The sequence below is a fragment of the Nerophis ophidion genome, linkage group LG19, assembly GCF_033978795.1.
Source record: "Nerophis ophidion isolate RoL-2023_Sa linkage group LG19, RoL_Noph_v1.0, whole genome shotgun sequence".
Classification (NCBI taxonomy): Eukaryota; Metazoa; Chordata; class Actinopteri; order Syngnathiformes; family Syngnathidae; genus Nerophis; species Nerophis ophidion.
This window is the reverse complement of record NC_084629.1, coordinates 31089391-31113518: the sequence shown is the minus strand read 5'-3', so window position 1 is coordinate 31113518 and position 24128 is coordinate 31089391. Positions and strand designations below refer to the sequence as shown.

The window sequence follows — 24128 nt, the reverse complement described above, 5'->3', positions numbered from 1 at the left end:
TGAAGCGTGAGGCTTGGTAGCTTTGCATAAATGTAAGGTAAAATGGTGGAAGTGATCACTTGTAAATGTAATCACTAGTCCTTAATAGCTTTCCTGACATTTCCTGAAAGTGTAATCAATTTCCACCCTTAGCATTTGTGTATGTAGCTGGCTAACTAACTAACCAACCAACCAACCAACACCCACAACCACAGGGGGAGGGGAGAGAATGCCAAACCGCAGATCGGCATGGATTACTGTATAACTACTAACTACTTATCTCCACTTTCGTTTTTTGTGCATAGATTATTGGCATCGGCCTCTGCGGTGTCTTCGAACTGATAAAAGAGACACGCTTCTCGCACCCGTCGCTGTGCCTGCGTAGTCTTCAGGCCTTGTTGGACATGCTGCAAGGGCAACAGCCTGAAGGCTTCCAGACAGAGCCTCCCGACGTATTGGGTAAGAAATGGCCTGGCATAATTGAGATGTTTCTTCCTAGATGATTTAGTTGTCCTTGCATCAATTTATCTTCCGTCGTCCCCACAGAGTCCCTTTTCCAGCTACTGCTGGAGACCACTGTTCGAAGCACGGGGCCTAACGACCCGACGGGACAGGCCATCACTGCCCTGTCCTGCGCCTGCCTCTTCAGCCTTGTAGTGTCCTGGGGGGACACCGGCAAGATCCTGCTGGCCGTCTCTGCCATCCTCACGAATAACGGCAGCCATGCTTGCCAGACGATACAGGTAATTGACAACGCCGGTGGACTCGCACTGAACATGCAATGGTGTGAAATGCTTTACCAAGCAGCAGCTGCCCGGTAGTGTAGGTTTGTTTACAAGTCATTATGCAGTGGCAGGAAACAAGATCTGTGGCCTTGTCATGCATTTCTCCAGAGCAGTTTGGTCTGGACGGTCCAAATTGGGTTTTGCAAAATGTCAGACCTCTCCAAGTCTCCTCCCTAATTAGTTTACCGTGCCTGATGAGCTCTTCTGCCAAGGCCCTGGTCTTTTGTTTGTCCCTCGTCTGACTGCTTTGCTTTAAATGTACACTCACCGGCTCCAATGTTAGGCACATCTGCAAAATCTTTTTCAGATAGAATACAAAATCATGCCTTTACAAAGATGACGCTTGTGCACTATTATTGCAGGTGTACTTAATATAGTGTCAGCTTGTCGCCCAATCACAACAGCACAACTTCAAACCTCTGACCAGACTGTGAGTCATCACAGAAGCAGGCAGGCAAGAGAGCAGCAAATTTGTGCTTCTGCATTGTTCATGTTTGTGTGTGTGTGTGTGTGTGTGTGTGTGCGCGTGCGCGCGCGCAATAACTGCCGCAGCAATGTGTTGTTTAGCGCAATGAGACGACGGGGGAAACTCACGGTCCATGTCAGATCTTAGCGAGAAGCCTCATTTCCTTCCCATAATAACATTCCGTTATGCCACTAAAGGGACTAAGTGGTGGCAGTGTACAGTATCTCACAAAACTGAGTACTGTACAGCCCTCACATTTCAGCAAAACGTTTTTATGACAGTGTATCTTCTTCTCAAGAGACAATTCTATCGAAGGGAAATTTAGATATTTTGATTAGTCAGTGTACAGGTTGTATAGAAATTATAGAAGTATAGAAATTGATAACATGTTATTGTCGTTTTTGTCTAATACAGTTGTGATCAAAATTATTCAACCCCCACACAATTTTGGTGTTTTAGCAAGTTGGACATTTATTCCGTATTTTGTTTATAGTCATATCAAACAAAGATGTGTCAAATAGACAAATACAACTTCAATTGTAACACTGTATTTTACAAAATACCAAAAAATGACATTTTTCTTAATATCTCATTGACAAAACTATTCAACCTCCTAGTTACATGCATCTTTAATACTTAGTAGAACACCCTTTGGCAGTAATTACAGCCTTCAAACGTGATACATAACCGGACACAAGCTTCTTGCAACCATCTACAGGCATTTTAGCCCATTCCTCTTGGGCAAAGGCCTCAAGTTCATTAATATTCCTGGGCTTGCGTGCTGACACTGCCTTCTTCAAGTCCCACCACAGGTTTTCTATAGGATTTAGGTCTGGCGACTGTGAAAGCCACTCCAGAGTCTTCCAGCCCTTCTTTTGCAACCACTCTGATGTTGATTTGGAGGTATGCTTGGGATCGTTGTCCTGTTAGAAGGTCCAACGTCTCCCAAGCCTCAGCTTCGTCACTTACTTCATGACATTTGCAGCTAATATATCCTGCTAGGAAATAGAATTCATAATGCCTTGAACGCGCTGGAGATTCCCGGTACCTGAGGCAGAGAAACAGCCCCAGAGCATGATTGACCCCCCACCATGCTTAACAGTAGGCAAGGTGTTCTTCTCTTTGTAAGCTTCATTTTTTCTCCTCCATACATAACGTTGATTCATAGGCCCAAAGAGTTCCAGTTTTGTCTCATCACTCCATAAAACCGTTTCCCAAAACCTTTGGGGTTTGTCCAGATGATTTTTGGCATACTGGAGTCTATTTTCTTGTGCCTGGTAGTCGGAAGTGGGGTGCGCCTGGGAGTTCTGGCATGGAGGCCTTCATCTCCTAGTGCGTGCCTTATTGTCTGGGACGAAACCTGCGTTCCCCCCTCTGCGATGTCCTGTTCTAGTTCCTCAGCTGTTACCCGGGGGTTTTTCACCACTGTACCATTCAAATACCGGACAGCATCCTCTTTCTACCACGCCCAGGTAGTGTTTCCACTGTGCCTTTAGCTTTAAGCTTGCGAATTATGCTCCCAACTGTGTCTCTTGGATTGTGTAATGTCTTTGCTATTTTCTTATATCCATATCCTTTCTTATGAAGAGAAATTACCTCCTCTCTTGACTTCTTTGACCACTCCCTGGACTTCACCATGTTCCAAATTAAACTTTTTCAATCAGTTTAATTCTTGCTCGTTATGGTTCTAATCACATCTACAGGTATTTTCAACACCTGATTGAAAAGACCTTATTCAAATTCTGTTCTTAAGAGTTATGATCTTCAAGGGGTTGAATCATTTTGTCAATGAGATATTAAGAGAAATGACACTAGTTGGTATGTTACAAAATATAATATTGTAATTCAAGTTGCATTTGTCTATTTAATGCATCTTTATTTGATATGACTATAAACAAAATACGGAATAAATGTCCTACTTGCTAAAACACCAAAATTGTGTGGGGGTTGAATCATTTTGATCACAACTGTAACTGTCGACACAAGTGACTAACACAATAATGATGCTTACAATCAAGCATGGTGGTGGTAGGATCATGGTAGGGGGCTGCAAGAGTGGCGCCGCCGCCAGGGGATCTGCGGTTCATTGATAGGATACATTAATTCCGACACGTGTTGCAGTTCCAGCGCCATGGGCGAGTACAAAGTATACCGTGCTTGCCTTAGCCTGTAAGTTTATTTTATTTGAGTTTTGGTTTTTTACAGCGGAGCAGGAAAAAATAAGATAAGTAATCAAAAGAAAGGCATGTTGACTAAGACGATAACACAATTAACTGACATGTTATTAAAAGTATAAGTACGAGACAAAAATGTTGGCAGAAACAACATTTTTTCATATTTTGTTTTGTCGATGGGTGGGACAAGTTTCGGAATATATCCATTCACAGCTTTTTGAAGGTGTACATTGAAAGAGTGTTGGGGGTTAGTTGGGGCGGCACAGCTCGGTTGGTTGAGCGTTCGTGCCAGTTACTTGAGGGTTCCAGGTTCGATCTCCGCTTCTGCTGTCCTAATCACTGACGTTGAGTCTTTGGGCAAGGCACTTTACCCACCTACTCCCAGTGCCACCCACACTGGTTTAAATGTAACTTATATATTGGGTTTCACAATGTAAAGCGCTTTGAGTCACTAGAGAAAAGCGCTATATATATATAATTCACTTCACTTCAGTTATGAACGAGAGCCAAGATGCTTTTCCTTTGCGAGACGAGGAAGTCACTGCCAAAACCAAAATTTATGCATTTAACATGTTCCACATAGTAATATGTGTACACCCGAGAGAAAGTGAGGAGGATGCATTTTAATTTTACTGCTATGATGCTACCAGCAGGCAAGTCATCGATTGTGACATTTACACAACTGTAAGTTAAATCTATTATTTGGTGCTATCAATGTTGCGCCAAATTCCTGCAGCGGGAGCGCGGACAGCTTTCGGACTTTGTCTGTCCACAACTGATTACTACATGTAAGACGAACACATTTGTGGTTATCGTAAGGATATATGTTTGACATCTTCTAAGCCTTCATTTTATCAGATAAATGACAGCGTTCGCCATTTTTATGAAATTAATAAGATTGTAAAGGACTGTTGTTGATCCAATGTTGATGTGCTGAAACCTCTTTCTTGTTCATAACTGCTCTTTGTTCACTGACGTAATAAATATTAATCAAGTGTTTGGATGTATCCGTTCAAGAGAGTTACATATATGGTAATGAAGTACATGCTGTACTGTTTACGTGCTGAATTAAACCTTGAAAAAGCTGAAACCAATCTCAAACTATATTTTAGTAATTCAAAATAATATTTTGGTATTGACACATCTTATCTGTACATCTCTCCTAAGGTTATTCTAGTAATCTATGCACAGATGAGATGTGTCAATATCAAAATATGACTTGAATCACTGTTTGGCAACCAAGAATACATTGATTTTATGAATACATCTAAATAATGTCTTAACATTTTTGTGTGTATTAACAAATAACAGTTAATATTGTATGTAGCTTTTAAACAAGAAAGAGATTTAGCACATCAATATTGGATCAAAAACTGTCCTTTACACTTGATGCCATTGAAAGGCCAACTCTTTTGTTTTGTCGGATACGATACATGTTTAGATAATTTCAGACATATACTGTATCTTTACCCTAACCATGAATATAAAGTGTTTGTCTTACACGTAGTAATCAGTTGTGGAGCCCCCCCCCCCGCCCACTCTCAAATATTTTTCTGATATGCTGTGACATTGTGAAGAGCATAATTACGGCATCAGAACAGTGCCAAAATCTATTTTAATACACCCCGCTAGCAGCAAACCCCCCCCCTGCGTCGGAAAGGTGGGCGGGTAGGGGGAGTGTAAAATATATTCAGGAATTGTCACAGATACAAAAGATTCTGGGTATTTGTTGTGTTGCGTTTATGTTGTGTTACTGTGAGGATGTTCTCCTGAAATGTGTTTGGCAATCTTGTATTGTGTGGCTTCACAGCGTGGCGCATATTAGTAAGTGTTAAAGTTGTTTATATCACAACCATCAGTGTACTCTGTATCACCCAGTATGCCTTTCAATCTTGTACGTGTATTTGCGGAAGCTGCATACAACATGTTGCTGGACCAACAATCGGTTCGTACATGTTGTTGAAGGTGTTGAAGGCAATGGCTTCACAGCACGCCCATATTCTTGTCATCAAGATGAACGCTATTGGATAGTCGCGAGAACGTTTACGGCTCCAATTGTCTTCATTACTCTGTGAAACAGTTTTACATAGCTCTGTGAGTGGTAAAGGCGGCCGACCTCTGATATATTTCAGTGGGCGGTTGGCGGGCGGGTACGGTCTTGATTAAATGTTGGTTCGGGTGGACGGCGGGTGGATGACGACTTTGGTGATGCGGTTGCGGATGATATAATTGCCTATCCGCGCATCTCTAGTGGGTAGTGAATCTCTACAGTACACTGACTACTTTTATGTAATATCTGTATACTAGTATTGAGTGGTAACAAAAACAAAGCAACATAAATGCTTTGGAAAGTGAGTGGTGTTCTCACACTTAACCTTTACCCCCAGGTGCCCACCATACTGAATGCCCTGCAAAGGAGTGTGCAGGCCGTCCTGGTGGGAAAGATCCAAATCCAGGAATGGTTCGGGAACGGCATCAAACGCGCGGCCTTGATGAACAAATGGGCGCTGAAAGGCGTCACCATCGACGAGGACGAGCGCTGCCTCCTGCAGACTGACGGCTCATTCCTCTACTTACTTTGCAAGGACGGGCTCTACAGAGTGGGCTCCGGCTACAGCGGCACTGTCAGGGTACGTGTGTAGGAGGGTTGATCATATCATACAAGTGTCAAAAGTAGCTAGATTTGTTGCTTAGAGCCAAGTAAAGAAGTGTCAACTTCATGCATCATGTTTTTAATTGTCATTCAAGTGTAAGAAGACGCTTACCGTCTCAATTAAAACAACATATTTTGTTTATTTAGCCTTGGCTTTTATTAAACATGGTTGTATTAGCCATATTGTACTGAGCAGCCAGGACACGGACACATGCCTGTCCTACTTTCCGACGTCGCAATATTTTCTATTTCCTGTTCTTCGGTTTCCCTCACATTTTTGTGTTTCGCTGTCACTGGTACCTTTCTGTCGTGGCATCACAGGAACATGAAAAAAGAAAAAGTGCACCAGTAGTTACTTCTATAAATAATCATGACAGATGCAATTATACTGTACAATTTCATTGGGATATTTTTTCCAGGCAGTTTAGTTGGCATTCTGACTCAGGTCTCGAGACATTCCGCTTTAGATTTCTGCAGCTTTCTTCGACGCCTCGCATACTGATGTGTGATTTGTGTCCCTCAGGGTCATGTTTACAACTCCACGTCCCGCATCAGGAATCGAACAGAGAAGAGATCGTGGTTGGGCTTTGCTCAGGTAACCTCTTTACACTTCTATATGGTTTCAGATCGCCCTATTTGACGCGGCTGGTTTGCTTAAAAAGCTGCAAGGAGACCGCAAAAACATGTTCAAAAATCATACATACAGTACAAGTGTTTGTCATGTCCCCACAGGGCTACTTGCTGTATCGGGACACAAGTAACCACAGTATGTCGGCCATCAAGATCAACCCTGAGACACTGGAGCCTGAAGGGGCAGTAACCATGCCAGGTGCCAGAGATAATGTTCATGTTTTTTCTGTATTAACAACGTTAATTCTTAATCCCTTTTCCGAGTAGTTACATTGCAAGTATTAAAATACACCTTCCCATCTCTGCAAAGGTCAACAGTCGGATGGGCAGAACATACTTTTCACGGACGGAGAGCACATCAATCAAATAGCAGCCTGCAAAGATGTGAGTTTTGAAATGGTGAAGGGTGTTACATTTGTAATGAATACCAACAAATCAGGGGTGGACTTACTTTTAAGCAATTACAGTACACGGGGACCCAAATCATCATATACAGTAACAAATGATTTTTTGTTCAAACACGGCCACCATCTGGAGCTTTCTTTTTCCCACTAGTCACTCCGATACTCACTGAGCTTTAAAATACAGTTTCAAAACATGTTTTTGTTATATAAAGGGCCTTAATGATTAAGTGTGCATTGGCCCTTAAATGACTCAATACACCCCTGCAACTAAGCTAGGACTGCTGGAGAGAGACTCTTACTTTAATATGACTTACACTAAATTACATTGCTTTATAATTCCCCCCGGCAGTACAAAGCCTTCCCTCGTCTATTATTGCCGTCTTTTATAATCCAGAGAAAGATGTTGTACTGTGTGGCACGAGAGGTGGCGACAATGCACATCGCGTATTCGCGAAGTTTAATGTCACAAGCTATCTGCGTAAGTGCACAAGCAATGAGGGAAGGGGGTGGGTTGGCGGTTCCACATGTGAAATCCATAAAACTGCCACTGCAGCCAGTTGCCGGCCTCCACCGTTGCAGATTAGCGGTAAGCAAATCAAGAGGGCTGCTTTGCATGCAGTATATTTTTTTAATACCTCCTTTGCCTGCCAAATATTGAATGACTAGAGATTTACTGCATGTTGTGCTGCATGCATTAGAAAAAATACAGTCCAGAAGAGACTACAGAAATGCTACACACACATATATGTGTGTATGTATCTATCTATCTATATATATATATATATATATATATATATATATATATAAAAGTATATATCTATCTATCTATATATATATATATATAAAAAAATATATATGTATATATATATATATATATATATATACACATATATACTGTATACAGTGAAGAAAATAAGTATTTAAACACCTTGCTATTTTGCAAGTTCTCCCAGTTAGAAATCATGGTGGGGTCTGAAATTTTCACGGTAGGTGCATGTGCACTGTATGAGAGATCCAGAAATCACGATCTATGCTTTTTTAACAATTTATATGTGTGATACAGCTCAAAATAAGTATTTGAACACCAACATTAATATTTGGTAGAGTAGCCTTTGTTTGCAATTACAGAGGTCAAACGTTTCCTGTAGTTCTTCATCAGGTATGCACAGACTGCAGGTTGGATTTTCGCCCACTCCTCCACACAGATCTTCTCTAGATCAGTCAGGTTTCTGGGCAACTTTCTCCCATGACTCCTCTGGATCATCCAAATGGTCATTGGCAAACTTAAGACAACCCTTAAAGGCCTACTGAAATGAGATTTTCTTATTTAAACGGGGATAGCTGGTCCATTGAATGTGTCATACTTGATCATTTCGCGATATTGCCATATTTTTGCTGAAAGGATTTAGTAGAGAACACCGACGATAAAGTTCGCAACTTTTGGTCGCTAATAAAAAAGCCTTGCTTTTACCGGAATATATATCATGAGATCTTGAGCCAAAACCTCCTTCCATCAGTGAGAGCTTTGAATGGTTGACCAAATACTTATTTTCCACCATAATTTACAAAGAAATTCTTTAAAATTCCTACAATGTGAATTCCTGGATTTTTTTTCACATTCTGTTGAAGTGTACCTATGATGAAAATTACAGACCTCTGTCATTTTATGTCGGAGAAATTGCACAATCGGTGGCTGACTAAATACTTTTTTGCCCCACTGTGTACATATATATATATATATATATATATATATATATATATATATATATATATATATATATATAGTTAAATACTGTAAATCTGTGCGAGTTTAATAAAACATTGGTTTAGTAGAATACAGTAGTGCAGCAAAACTGCCAGAGGGGAAAACTACAATAAAGTGAAACTTTCACCTCGTGGTGTTTTTTTAATTATTTCTAGAAATGAAAAAGCCGTTTGATATTTTATTACTCCTTTGTATTTCTAGGACAGACTCTTTCTATTAGGAATGGCTTACTTGTGCTATGGTTATCATAGCATGTATTCCATTTGTGGTTGACATAATCAGCCAATTGAAGCAGCAGGTGTTTATATTTAGGATGCTAAAGTTAAAGGCCTACTGAAACCCACTACTACAGACAACTCAGTCTGATAGTTTATATATATCAATGATGAAATCTTACGGCCGGGTTAGTTTACTAAATTGCAGTTTTAAATTTCGCGCCAAAATATCTTGCTGAAACGTCTCGGTGTGATGACGCGTGCGCGTGACGTCACGGATTGTAGAGGACATTTTGTTCCAGCATCGTTCCTAGCTATTATATCGTCTGTTTTCATCGCACAATTCCACAGTATTCTGGACATCTGTTTTGCCTAATCTTTTGAAATTTGTTCAATGAACAATGGAGACATCAAAGACGAAAGCTGTAGCTGGGAAGCGGTGTATTGCGGCCGGCTTTAGCAACACAAATACAGCCAGTGTTTCATTCTTTACATTCCCGAAAGATGACAGTCAAGCTTTACTATGGAACAGAGATGCCAAGCGAACACGGTTGGATTGGACCACACACACACACACACACACAAAGTACAGTGTATTACGTGTATTAATAAAGAACATTTTACCATTCTGTATTCTGAAGGCGCTCTATGTCGTGTGCTACTCCAGCATCAATATGCGTCCTCCTGACCTTCACCGTCAGCGTCGGGTTCAAAGCGGTATGGCTCTATTCCTTGTTGCGGTTGGGCCCGGCCGAGTGGTCCTGCCATCCCCACGGCTGCCACGGCGCCTCTCACAGCAACTTCCCTATCCGAATCGCTCCCACCGCCCTCTTGTCTTTTTTTTTTCTTTTTTTTTGTAGTCCTTCACTTTCACTTTCCTCATTCACAAATCCTTCATCCTCGCTCAAATTAATGGGGAAATCGTCGCTTTCTCGGTCCGAATCGCTCTCGCTGCTGGTGGCCATAATTGTAAACAATGTTCAGATGTGAGGAGCTCCACAACCCGTGACGTCACGCGCATATCGTCTGCTACATCCGGTACAGGCAAGGCTTTTTTATCAGCACCAAAAGTTGCAAACTTTATCGTCGATGTTCTCTACTAAATTTTTTCAGCAAAAATATGGCAATATCGCAAAATTATCAAGTATGACACATAGAATAGACCTGCTATCCCTGTTTAAATAAGAAAATCTCATTTCAGTAGGCCTTTAACGCGTTAACACATGCGATCAAAAAAAAGTATTACATTAATCAAGTATAATTGCAGATGAATCCCGCAATGGTTACCTGGAAGGCAGCACAGGGTGATATACAAACAAAGACTAGGTCATGCATACATCATTTGAGCAATTAAAGGGTGTGCATTGAAGTAAAACATTTAAAAATGTTCCTGTATGACATTCTGACAATACATATTTGTCCGTCAAAAATATTGAGGTATTTGTTAAAGTTAATTCAAATTACGATAAAAAGTAATTTACTTTGAAAGTGTGATTATATTTGACAGCACTACTTTGTATAAATACCAGAATAAAGCAATGTTGTGTTTTCAATTGCCGCCTTGCAGGACGGTTTTGTGGTGCGCATCTACAACATGAGCTCAGACCCGAGCTTGCAGCAGGAACTGCAGCTGAAACTGGCCAGGAAGTGTCTGCACGCCTGTGGCATCTCCCTATTTGACCTGGAGAAGGATCTGCACATCATCAGTGAGTGACGCCAGACGTGCATTAGTATTTATTTTTTATATACACCATATTTCCACACACGGTATACAATGTACTCTGAACGCTGTATTGATCCCTCAGGCACTGGCTTTGATGAGGAGGCGGCATTGCTTGGAGCTGGCAGGGAGTTTGCGCTTATGAAGACCGCTTCTGGGAAGGTGAGAGTGAATATCCTGCAGTATTGCAGTCTGATGCAGTGCCTGTCAAAGGTTTGAACAGACCCTTTCATTCAATGGCATGAACAAGTGTCTCCAATCATGTACAACATTTTAGACAATTAAATATGCTTTCACAGAGACTATAATGATCAATTTATGATGTCATTGTCGGGAGATGTATTCATTGTCCTGCATAATGTTTTTTACTTAGGTTTTTTAGCGATTTAGTATGACAGGCACACTCCGCTCAGAAAGCTGAATATGAAGTTACCAGGAGTGTGTGAAGGGCGTGTTTATCTACTTCTATACGGCGGGTGTGGTGCAATGTGTTGCATGTCCAGATAACAGCAGGAGCTGTTGATCATTTCTTTGTCCCTATGGAGGCCCTTAATCTTACTAACACTCCTCTAATCTACCAAGAAACCTTAACACAAGAAATACTACATATTTTTCGATTATAACTGAGGCCTTTATTTGTGTAAACCCTTAAGTGGAATGGGCATTAATTGGAGAGATATTCTGAATTATGTATGACAACTTTATTTTTAAACAACTTTTACAATGACTAGCAGTGCATGAGAAAGTAGAAATTAATACACACTGTTCATTTAGTAACAACTACATTGCCCAGCAAAGTACCAATTAGGGTTACCCCATTCTGATTTTGATATCGCATATCGGTCCGATATTAGCAAAGAAACAAGTATTGGATTATATCGGCTTGCATGTAAAATTTCAAATATAAGTGTTTTGATACAATATTGCAGCGTGTTTACTTGTGCAAAGCTGTACAGCCTTTTAACATGTAATTGTCCTCCAATAAGCTCTCAAAGTTGGTCTTTCCTTGTATTTTTGTGAAGTAAACATGGTAGGCGTAGGTAGGTAGGCATGGTAGGAGCTAGCAGCTACACACCAGCTAAGCACACAATAGCTCACAAACTAGACATGTAATAGGTGTCCGTATTTGAACAATATAGCAGTATAAAACACCACATTTGTGTCAATATAAACAAGTATCAATTATTATTGTTACATATTTCTTACAGATACAAAGTCTCCAAGGCACAAGCATATTAGAAAATATCCAATAACGAACGTCATCATTCAACCTAATGTATCAAGATCCTAATTTAATAGATTATTGTGGCCATAAAAACACAGTTACCACTCCACTTCAACTTAAAGACAGAATAAGTCCATTACAGAGAGTTGAATTGATTAACGTGGACCCCGACTTAAACAAGTTGAAAGACTTATTCGGGTGTTACCATTTAGTGGTCAATTATACGGAATATGTACTGTGCAATTTACTAATGAAAGTTTCAATCAATCAATCAATGATAAATAGGCTAGTGTTTTTCATAACTATCATTGTTCTCTGTTTGGGTAGTTTCACTTGATCAAACCTTTTCTAACATTCCACAATGCAAAGTTATGAAGTACCAATGATTCGTACAGATATCAAATCAGATCGATTCGGTATAGGCCTATTCTCAAAGCTACAATATCGCTACGTGATGGCGCTAAGGAGCAATCTGCTTAGCCAGCATTATTAGCGCTGATGAGATTATGATACGACAGTATGGCAAATGTAACACTAACTACCACCATCTCATTGAGCATATTTTGAAAAGTACACCAAGAGGTTGCCTACAGCCACAGCTGTTTAAACACAAATAGAGATCAGAATCAGACATATTTTATTAATGCCCGAGGGGAAATTAAAATTTTCAGCACAATCCCATTTAAGATCAGACAAACATTACAGCGAGACAGAACAGGATAGCTGACGGGTCTGCCAACTTCCGGCGCCCCTTACAAAAAAGGTGAGATACAGGTAAAATAAAATACAAAAATCGATCTAAGCCTGGGCCCCTGGAGACGGGGTCCAGACTGAGGCCAAGGGAAAAAAAACAACTAATAGCCATAATACACATCCCTCTTATGTGTGTGTAAGAGGGAAATATCAAAGAACTCAAGAGACATTAAAGTAGCGAAGCTGATGCAACCAGACACTTCTTCATACAGCTGGGAATAAAAAGTAAAAGAAACATATACACTGTGGAGGCCTCTGTGGTGTCTGCTGGGGTGTAGAGAGCATGGCCAGAGACAGGAGCAGACCCAACAAAGCAACCAAGACAGCCGACTCCACTCTCGGCCAGTGTCCAGTCCGCATGGATGAGCGAGGATACGTCCAAGAAGACTGAGGTGTCCGATACCTGCTCATTCAGCCAAGACACTGTGAAGCTTGTCCGTCCTGGCGCTCAGTGCCAGCTCCGCAGTCCTGTCTCTTCATCCGCATGTCCTCCAGTCGCTCCGAACTGACTCTGGTGTAGCAGGGACCCAGCAGCTAGTCTCCATGGCCAAAAGGCTCCCGGTAGGCAGATCCAGAAGTCCACAAAAAAGCACCGCAGAGGTGTCGAAAGTGCCACCCCTTGTCACACAGTCCCAAAGGGTCCCGGACCAAAAGGCAAAAAAATTAAATATATGATAACATATGAAAACCAGAGGGAAACACAAAAGGATGACACAAGAACACAGAGCTCCTGCCAAAAGCGGCACCATCTTGGAAAAAAGATCCCAACAGTGTTTCACTTTTGTAGGCCATTGCCCCGTACGACCAAAGGAGACTTTTTTTTTAATTACACTTTTAGGTACACCTGCACAATTAAAAAAGTATCATTTTAAAGTTAAACTGCTATTTCTACTGTACGAAAAAACTTTTTTTTCATTGTGCCATTCTGATATTCCTTTCATAGATCTACTACACAGGAAAGTATCAAAGCCTGGGAATCAAGCAGGGAGGACCTTCAGCAGGCAAATGGGTGGAGCTTCCTGTCACAAAATCCCCCAAGATCCTTCAGTTCTCCGTTGGGCACGATGGCTCCCACGCGCTGTTAGTGGCCGAAGATGGAAGTGTCTTCTTCACCGGCTCGGCGAGCAAAGGAGAGGACGGAGAGTCCAGTATGAGCATTTTCATCCTGGTTTATATGCCATGACCAATCAGATGAGACGAGACAAGAGAAATAAGTGATGACGTGTCCCACTTGCTTTTGCAGCTAAAAGCCGCCGGCAGCCGAAACCCTACAAACCCAAAAAGATGATCAAATTAGAGACCAAGACGGCGGTGTACACGGCGTGCAACAATGGCAGCAGCAGTATCGTCACCAAGGATGGCGAGCTGTACATGTTTGGAAAGGACGCCATTTACAGCGACAGCACTTGTATGTTTTTCCCCAAAACTTTCCTGTGGTTCGCTGTGTTTCAACAACACTCATCCCCTCTCCACAGGTCAGGTGACGGACCTGAAAGGCAACTTTGTGACTCAGGTCGCCATGGGAAAGGCCCACACGTGTGTCCTTACCAAGAACGGAGAAGTTTGGACGTTTGGGGTCAATAACAAGGGCCAGTGTGGCAGAGACACAGGAGCCATGAGCCAAGCGGGCAAAGGTGGGCAACCAAAAATATAAAACATTACGCCTGATTTTCACTGAGTTCAGTAAGGTACACATTTTACAGAGCCAGGGATGAACTTTTTACTAAATTTCTTTGATCAAACATGGTAAAAAAATGAATCAAGTAACGCTAATTTTGAATGAGAATCTCTGTGTGAATGAGGACTGTAATCTATTTGTGGTGGTGGGTTGCGTGGCAGAGGGGGAGATGTCATTGTATAATTTGCATAATTGGCCATGACACGTATAGTTTATAAATGCTGTGAGAGAGTGCCACAAAGTCAGCAAAAACCCAGAAAAGCAGAAAAAATATACCGTATTTTTCGGACTACAAGTCGCAGTTTTTTTCAGTTTGGCCGGGGGTGCGACTTATACTCAGGAGCGACTTATGTGTGAAATTATTAACACATTACTGTAAAATATCAAATACTATTATTTAGCTCATTCATGTAAGAGACTAGACATATAAGATTTCATGGGATTTAGCGATTAGGAGTGACAGATTGTTTGGTAAACGTATAGCATGTTCTATATGTTATAGTTATTTGAATGACTCTTACCATAATATGTTACGTTAACATACCGAGCATGTTCTCAGTTGGTTATTTATGCGTCATATAACGTACACTCATACAGCCTGTTGTTCATTATTCTTTTTTTTTTTAAATTGCCTTTCAAATGTCTATTCTTGGTGTTGGGTTTTATCAGATACATTTCCCCGAAAAATGTGACTTATGTGCGACTTATGTATGGTTTTTTTCCCTTCTTTATTATGCATTTTCGGCAGGTGCGACCTATACTCTGGAGCGACTTATACTCCGAAAAATATGGTATTTAGAAATACAAATCGCTATTTTGGGGGGTTTTGGCAACACTGATCCCCCTCCTGATGATAATAATAATAATAATAATAATAATAATAATAATAATAATCCATCCATCCATGTTCTTCCACTTATCCAAAGTCAGATCGTGGGGTCCCAGACTTTCCACTCCCCAGCTACTTTGTCCAGCTCTTCCCGGGGATCCCGAGGCGTTCTCAGGCCAGCTGGGAGACAAAGTCTCTCTACTGTGTCCTGGGTCTTCCCTGTGGACCCACCCTAAACACCTCCCCAAGAAGGCGTTCGGAGGGCATTCTAACCAAATGGCTAATAATTCTAATAATAAAAATACATCAAATTTATTTAGCGCTTTTCTCAGTACACAAAGACACTTTACATCATTGGTCTCAAACTCCATTCACCTGGGGGCCACTGGATGCAGAGTCTGGGTGAGGCTGGGTCGCAAGAAAAGATTTCCTAAAAAAAAATGTTTGCATACTCCTCAGCATGTCTAGTTTTATAATGATGTTTCAAATTGCATCCCATGTGCACCGCAACTTTCTCTGTGCAAATAAGACACGTCAACAAAGAAATATCGCATCTCCCACTTTTCCTGGAATTATCTTTGCTCATCACTAACCTTTCCCTTCACTGCAGGCTTTGAAAAAGACATGTTTGGGGTTATGGAATATATTTGTATTTAGCCGACGCATAGAGAATAATGTTATTTCCGCGATGTGTGTTGTTCCGCTTTTCCTCCCTAAAGCAACACGGCAGTCGGCGGATAATCCCGGAAAGTACTGGGATCGCAAGCGCAAAAAAGTGACGGCTCCCGTAGTGTTATCTGGCGCCACATAGAAATATATGTAGTTTTCATCGTCTGAGGCAATACAAATTAAACAATAAAAAAAAGAAAATAACGGTTTGAATTGGTCCAGGTTATCGGAGACTGTTATTACTAACGGCACGTAAGAAAACCCTCATCTCCATGGCAACGTCTCTGTCGCTCTCACTCATTTTCCGCTTTTCCACTAATGCAGGGGTAGGCCAACCAGAACGTTGAAAGAGCCATTTTGGACCCAAATAACACAACCCTGTCAAGCGGCTTTCATATAAAACTTGCAGGCCGCGCTAACATTAAACTTTCATATTAAGGTAGGGGCCGCAAAATAACGTCTCGCGGGCCGCAATTGACCTGCGGGTTGCGTGTCTGAGACCCCTGCTTTACATGAACAAAACAGAAGAAAAAAAGACATTAAACAACGCAGGAGACTTTAATTAAGATATATAAGAAAACAGCTTGAAATTAAACAAAATACATCTAAAGAAAGGTTTGAGAAAAAGTGTGAAGCAGGGAGGGGCAGGGGGATTTAGCTGAGGAAGGCAAGTCTGAAGAAGTGGGTTTTGAGGGCAGTTTTAAAGGAGGAAAGGGTGAGGGTAGGAAGTGGGTTTCACAGGGAGGCGGCTGCAACCGCAAAAGCCCTGTTACCTCAGATCCGGCGCTTGGTCTTGGGGTTTTGCAGGAGGTTGGCCTCGCTAGACTTGAGGGATCGGCAGGACACATAGTGGTGAAGAGGTCGGATATGTAGTGGGGAGCTAGGTTAGCCAGAGAAGGTAACGGAGGACTGGTGGGGTGTATTCTCTGGAGCGAGTCCCAAATTTTGCACATACTGTAATTTGTTGATGACTTTGGTGGTGGTGCCATAGAGGAGACTATTGCACTAATCAAGCTTAGATCAGATGAAAGAGTATGAGTGTTTCAGCAGCAGTGGAAGACTGTTTGGGTCAGAGGCGGGCAGGGCAGTGTTACGGATTTGTCTTCTTCGGTGGGTATGAGGTGTGTTAAGAAGCAGACTTACAATACCATCTACTGTATAGAGTTGCAATAACAAGCTACATTCACAGAGAGTCCCATTATAATGTGTTTATGAGTGTGTTTCATACTAGTACGGCTATATATGTTTATAAATTGGCTTGCTTCGTCATTGTGCCCGTCTGCAGCATTCGGCGTGGAGAACATGGCAACAGCCATGGACGAGGACCTGGAGGACGAGCTGGAGGAGAAGGAAGAGAAGAGCATGATGTGTCAGCCCGGCATGCACAAGTGGAAGCTGGACCAGTGCATGGTTTGCACCGTTTGTGGCGACTGCACGGGCTACGGCGCCAGCTGTGTCAGCAGCGGACGGCCTGATAGAGTACCAGGAGGGTAAGAAGACGGATTGTCTTTCAAATTATCATTTTTGTCAACTCATTTTTATTTTTTATGCGCTAGTATCTGTGGCTGTGGTTCCGGAGAGTCTGGGTGCTCGGCATGTGGATGCTGCAAGGCGTGCGCCAGGGAGCTCGATGGCCAGGAGGCCAGACAGAGAGGCATATTTGATGCTGTCAAGGAGATGATTCCATTGGACCTCCTGCTCGGTAAGTGCAACCATCCCTTTAATCTTTGTCCCTTTCTGTAACATCACTTACTTTACTGCAAATGCACTTGTTTAGCACCACATAACATTGATATAGTTGCTGTTTTAAAGAAGGCGAACAGCTGCTGTGGGAGTAGGCAACTTCCTGATACAGTTTTTAATGTATCTCCACAACATGACAGTAGCTACATTTTCAGTATCACAAACAGCTTTATCTACCTTAGCATGCGCTCTAAAATGTTGGCGTAAAACTTATACGTCTTAAACTCATCAGCTCATCAGATATTATTCCTGATTGAGCAGTTTGCTTTTGCAACATTGATGATTGATTGAACAGAGCAGCAACAGAACCATTCATCTATCCATCTTCTACCGCTTATTCCCTTTGGGGTCACGGGGGGCGCTGGAGCCTAGCTCAGCTGCAATCGGGCGGAAGGCGGGGTACACCCGGGACAAGTCGCCACCTCATCGCAGGGCCAACACAGATAGACAACATTCACACTCACATTCACACCCTAGAACCAATGAATTAAAATGTATTTTAATAGCCCTTAATCACAAGTGTCTCAGAGGGCAGGCATTACAAACTCAGGACAACATTCCCTGATCTAAACCCACATCCATGGAAGGAGAACTCAAAAGACCCCTAATGGGGAACTTTGAGAATGGACAGCAGATGTAGGGACCTGGATGTCGAGTGGGTACATTTATTTCATTGTGAAATTAATAGATCCTGTTGGAATCAAGTCCATTGGGGAGCTAACAGATAGTCATAAGGTCTTCTTTCGATTCCAGCCAGGTCAGCCCACAGCTCTGCATGGTAGAGTGGTCCAACTCGGGTCAGTTAGCATCTCATCCAGAGTGGTACTTCTCTAGAAAACATCTGTGGCCACCTGGTATCCTCTACCGGCAGGAGACGGGCTAGAAAAGTGGCAGATCAGCTCGACTAAAAGGGGGTCTATCTTAAAGCTATAGTATAGAAATTAGTTTTTAGAAGGGACTTAAATACATCTACTGTTAAGCAGTACAAATGTTCATAACTTACCATGTAGTCAAAGGGTGCTACATTTGTTTTTTCCACTTTCTGGTGCACGCCAAATCATTATAAAAGTTAGAAAATGAGTTGTCCATTGTGTAAAATAATTGCCCCAATAGTAAATAAAAAAATATAAAAATATAAATAATTTGAGCATTTGCAGTATTTACGCATGTTGAGCACACAGACATCGTAAGCATGGTTGACATTCTTGCATCCACTCACGAAATTCGGTGAATACATGAAATCTAGGGCAAACAGGAGGAAAGGTAGATAGTTTGAAGACTATTCACTTGATGTCCAAGCAGCTGCCCATGTTCTATGCCTGTTGCTTTTATGCTGCATTCCACGTACCTGTGTCACTTATGTTTGTGTTTTTTTCTCATGTTACGTCGAGTCATCGCTTGTCTCTCCATCGTCATTCACTCATTGATGTCTTGTCTTGTTCTGCTCCTCCTCTTCCCCCCTCCTGCATCTGTCTGGCCTGCCTGCCTGTCTGCCTTCCTGACACCCCTCATCCCTTTTGTTTTGGTTATCAGCTGTGCCTGTCCCTCCCCCTCCAGGCGTGAACATCGAGGAGCACATTCAGATCCGTCAGGAAGAGAAACGGCAAAGGATCAACCGTCGACACAGGCTGGAGGAGGGACGCGGTAGGTAATCAGGTCTGGACAGATGGAGACCAGGGTGCACGGCAGGATGCTATTTAATATTAATAATATTTAATATTTTGGCTGGTTGCACACATAAGACCTGTCCTATTATTACGGGATCTACAAAAAAGTTTGACAAAATTAAATTTGGAACATTACAAAAATATGGGAACCATCAAACTTTTCGGTCCTAATCTTACAAGTATGAACCCGTAATTTTACGAGGTTAAAGTTGGAATATTATAAAATGGACATCCAAATGTTACAAAAGTGAACTTGCAGGTTTATGAGAATGAAGTAGGAATATTGGAAAAATTATGTTGAAATATTACAAGAACAACAGAGAATTAAGTTGGAATATTAAAGGATCAATGTAAAATATTTCAAAAAATGTATTTAATATATAATCATTAAAAATTTTGGGTGATAAAACTTGGATTATTACAATACGGAAGTCCAAATATTACTAAAATTCCAAGTTTACGAGACTAAAGTTTGAATCTTAAAAAAATAGAAAATACAAAAATAAATGTAAGAAATAGTTCAGAAAATTATACATATAAAGTTTTAATTTTACAGGATTAAATTTAGAATATAAAAAAATAAAAAGTCCAAACCTGTAATTTTAAGAGATTTAATTGGAAATTAAAAAAAAAAAACATTGTCAAAATATTACAAAAACAATTTAATAAATGATATGATTCTGAATATTATGACATTGTTATAGGACATAGGTCTAAATATTACAAGAATCGTCACAAAATTTTACAAGAATAAAGTTGAAATAGTACAGGAAAAATGTCAAAATGTTACAAAAATAATTTAAATAAATTCAGTATATTATTCAAAATAAATTTCAAAATGTTACTGTAATACATTTGTTAATACACAAAAATACATTTGGAATGCTACAATATCAAAGTGGCAAAATTCGCAAAATGTAATATTGATCAGAATTAATACTGAAATATTGTGTGGTAGAAAAAGGTGTGGCTTTATAAGAATTCCATTTGAATATTACAGGAAAAATTACACATTTTTATGGGATTTAAGTCAGAATATTTGAGGAAATATACATTTTTTTTATCACATTTTTTTTAGAATAGGTACACTACACAGTTATTTCATGAAATACTTTTTTAAAATTTAACTCTTCCGTTTTTATTCACATATTCTTATCACTTCTTATATTTTTCTTTAAATCTTTCTTGTAAGTGTGGCTTCAACACTACTGTATATGGTACGCCATCCCATACCCACACATACACATGGTCACCCATATTGCTTGTTGGGTCAGTAAGCGTGAGGAGGTGGTCATGACAAAAACATCCAACAATACATTCCATATCTTTAAGGTGCTGCGCTTGTGCCTCGGTGACTTACCCCATGCTTCTTTGCAATTTTTTAAATCATCCTCACTTGTGCATTGTGTTGGTGGTAGCGTGGTATTATTATTATTATTACCCTGTGTTGTTTCCCATTGATCTGTGAGCATTGTGCATGCATGTGAAAGTTTCTTTCTCTCCCAGGCCCCATTGTTTTCCCCGGTACCATTTTAATGAACCAGCGCGAGCAGGCCCTAGCCAGAATAAGACCCCTTCAGGCACTAAGGCATAAACGGGACAAGCACAAAGGTACTATGGTCTTCACTAACTCAATGGGCGCAGAGATGCCACCCTTTTTTTTTTAACCATCCCGCCCACCTCCTCTTTGTCACTCTCTGATGGAGCGCATTCGCCAACGTTCAGTGTAGCCTGATGGCAAAATGCTGGTTCTACAGTGTTTATATTTATAGACACTGGAAATGTCTGGTGTTTACTTCTGTCCTTTTTGTGGGTTTAAGCCTCAAGATGGTTAAATTATAAATGTAATTAACTTTTTTGCCAATGGGAGAAAGAAACGCCTTGGGTCTTTTTTTCGGTAGTAAATATCAAATGTTCAAAAAAAAGTACACTGGACCCTCGGAAATAGTAGGGCTGTGAATCTCGAAATGGACCGATCTGAGTTTATGGACAAACGTCCAAATATCCTTTATTCAACTATGTTAAATAAACCAATACAGACAATTCTAAAATGTGGAACTAGTGCAGACACAAAAAGAGAAAAACACAGGCAAGAGACGAGGAGAAGCCCTGCTACTTAGTGAAGTCGTGAAACAAGAAAAGAGTAAGTGTTTTGTACACCAAAGCAGAAGTCCAACTGTAACCATGTTACAAAAGAGAGTAACCAGCTAAGAAGAGGGATTTTTCAAGTATATTATTAAATCAGGAGAGAGAACAATATCCACAGAGTGTGACAACACTGTCAGCCATATAGATATGAATGAGTCGATAGTAGATATGACACACCTGTATGAGCTGTGTGCTTACAGCAACCGGGGACAGAGTGTCGATTAATTCTGTGGTTATGGAAGGCACAAAAAAAATCAAACAAGGATGCCTGGTCGCCACTTAAGAATGTCGCTTAGTAGGCTGCTACACTTCTCATGTATCTAGTCTTCATTTTACATATATCTATGCTGTGTGTTAGCATATCCGAAAACAGTAAATGATACAGGTCCTGAAAAGTCCTGAGTTCAATACCAGGCTTGGGATCTTTCTGTGTGGAGGTTGCAAGTTCTCCCCGTGACTGCATGGGTTCCCTCCGGGTACTCCGGCTTCCTCCCACCTCCAAAGACTTGCACCTGTCATACCCTGGACAAGTCGCCACATTGATATATATATATATATATATGTATATATATATATATATATATATATATATATATATATATATATATATATACATACACACACACACACACAAAGTGGGGCAAAAAAGTATTTAGTCAGCCACCGATTGTGCAAGTTCTCCCACTTAAAATGATGACAGAGGTCTTTAATTTTCATCATAGGTACACTTCAACTGTCAGAGACAAAATGTAAAAAAAATCCCAGGAATTCACATTGTAGGAAGTTTAAAGAATTTATTTGTAAATTAGGGTGGAAAATAAGTATTTGGTCAACCATTCAATGCTCTCACTGACGGAAGGAGGTTTTGGCTTAAAATCTCACGATACATGGCCCCATTCATTCTTTCCTTAACACGGATCAATCGTCCTGTCCCCTTAGCAGAAAAACAGCCCCAAAGCATGATGTTTCCACCCCCATGTGTTCTTGGGATGCAACTCAGTATTCTTCTTCCTCCAAACAGGACGAGTTGAGTTTATACCAAAAAGTTCTATTTTGGTTTCATCTGACCACATGACATTCTCCCAATCCTCTGCTGTATCATCCATGTAGCCATTTTGGTATAAACTCAACTCGTCGTGTTTGGAGGAAGAAGAATACTGAGTTGCATCCCAAGAACACTATACCTACTGTGAAGCATGGGGGTGGAAACATCATGCTTTGGGGCTATTTTCTGCTAAGGCGACAGGACGATTGATCCGTGTTAAGGAAAGAATGAATGGGGCCATGTATCGTGAGATTTTGAGCCAAAACCTCCTTCCATCAGTGAGAGCTTTGAACGGTTGACCAAGTACTTATTTTCCATCATAATTTACAAATAAATTCTTTAAAATTCCTACAATGTGAATTCCTGGATTTTGTTTCACATTCTTTCTCTCACAGTTGAAGTATACCTATGATGAAAATTACAGACCTCTGTCATCATTTTAAGTGGGAGAACTTGCACAATCGGTGGCTGACTAAATATATTTTGCCCCACTGTATATGTGAGTGTAAGATGTGTAGCGAAGCCTTTTTTTCCTTTTATTTTCAAAATCAAGCCTTCGAACGCTTCTTTTCTTGGAAGTGGAGCAAAGAAATGAGGGAGATGATAGATTTTGCCTATGTTTGGTGCTCATACACATATTTTCTGCTAGAACATCACTGTAAAGTATAAAAGTCCTCCAATGTAAAGCAGTAAAATCAATAAACTACTCTCTTCCTTTGGTAGAAGGTTACCATAGCAGCTCGCCATTAGACATTAGTTTGAGATCTGAATTATTGTCTCAACATTTGGCCTGTTTCCCTGCGATTTCGGTGTAATTCCAAGTTGTTTGAATGCTGATATATTCCGAGGGTCCACTGTACATTGAATACTTGACAAATGTCCACTTCAGCATCTTTCCTGATGATGGGGAAGCCACTGTCTTGTTGGCGTTTACATCTAGGACCTCCTACTACAGTTTTGGTGTTCTTTGTCCACTCACTTGTCTATTTGAGCTGAACTTTCAACTCTACTTGTTAAATCTTTGGTGCCCGTGAGCCAGTAAATAGTTACTTTTCCAATCAGCCAAATCAGTAGCCTCTGGTCTGGTTGGCTTCAGTTTGTGAGGTAAACAACAAATATAACTTAAAGGTTGCATGCAGCTATCAAAACAAGCAATTATTATATTCACTTTGATTCATGGGTGCACTTTTCCAACTTTTGCACCACATATCAGGCTCAAGGTAAACCAGATTCCTCACAAAATAGTTTTCATTGTGCAGCGCTTTCATACTTTGCATGTCCATCCCCTCCTCTCCTTTCCCTTCCAGAAGAATAGTTTTTGCCCCGGCCTCCCAGGACTGTACTAGATGTCTTCTTGGTCTTCTTGTCAGAGCTGAGCATCACTCGCCTCCGAGCCCTCTTCAACTCAAAACATAACTTGTGTGATTTATTGTTTTCATTTCTTTCAGATGGAAGCAGCGAGCGTGGCGAGAAAGATGCCAGTAAGATAACCACCTACCCGCCCGGGGCAGTCAGGTTTGACTGCGAAGTGCGAGCTGTGCAGGTCAGCTGCGGTTTTCATCACTCAGGTGGGTGACTCC

The 24128-nt window shown here is 40.9% G+C and overlaps 1 protein-coding gene across 17 annotated transcripts in view; it reads left to right on the top strand.

Annotated features, from left to right (window-relative positions):
- mycbp2 (MYC binding protein 2) overlaps positions 1-24128 on the top strand; it is a 158912-nt gene that overhangs the window by 37473 nt on the left and 97311 nt on the right. For 13 of the 17 annotated variants that reach the window (XM_061879799.1, XM_061879794.1, XM_061879808.1 and 10 more), the window contains exons 4-19: positions 285-438; positions 526-722; positions 5792-6034; positions 6581-6652; positions 6790-6886; positions 6998-7071; positions 10639-10777; positions 10877-10953; positions 13713-13917; positions 14013-14177; positions 14245-14403; positions 17231-17435; positions 17502-17647; positions 19222-19332; positions 20862-20966; positions 23997-24116. In XM_061879799.1, coding sequence (XP_061735783.1) covers positions 285-438; positions 526-722; positions 5792-6034; positions 6581-6652; positions 6790-6886; positions 6998-7071; positions 10639-10777; positions 10877-10953; positions 13713-13917; positions 14013-14177; positions 14245-14403; positions 17231-17435; positions 17502-17647; positions 19222-19332; positions 20862-20966; positions 23997-24116 — 2269 coding nt within the window. The remainder of the gene's footprint in view (positions 1-284; positions 439-525; positions 723-5791; positions 6035-6580; positions 6653-6789; positions 6887-6997; positions 7072-10638; positions 10778-10876; positions 10954-13712; positions 13918-14012; positions 14178-14244; positions 14404-17230; positions 17436-17501; positions 17648-19221; positions 19333-20861; positions 20967-23996; positions 24117-24128) is intronic. The other 4 variants (XM_061879795.1, XM_061879809.1, XM_061879800.1 and 1 more) reach the window with 3 other exon arrangements.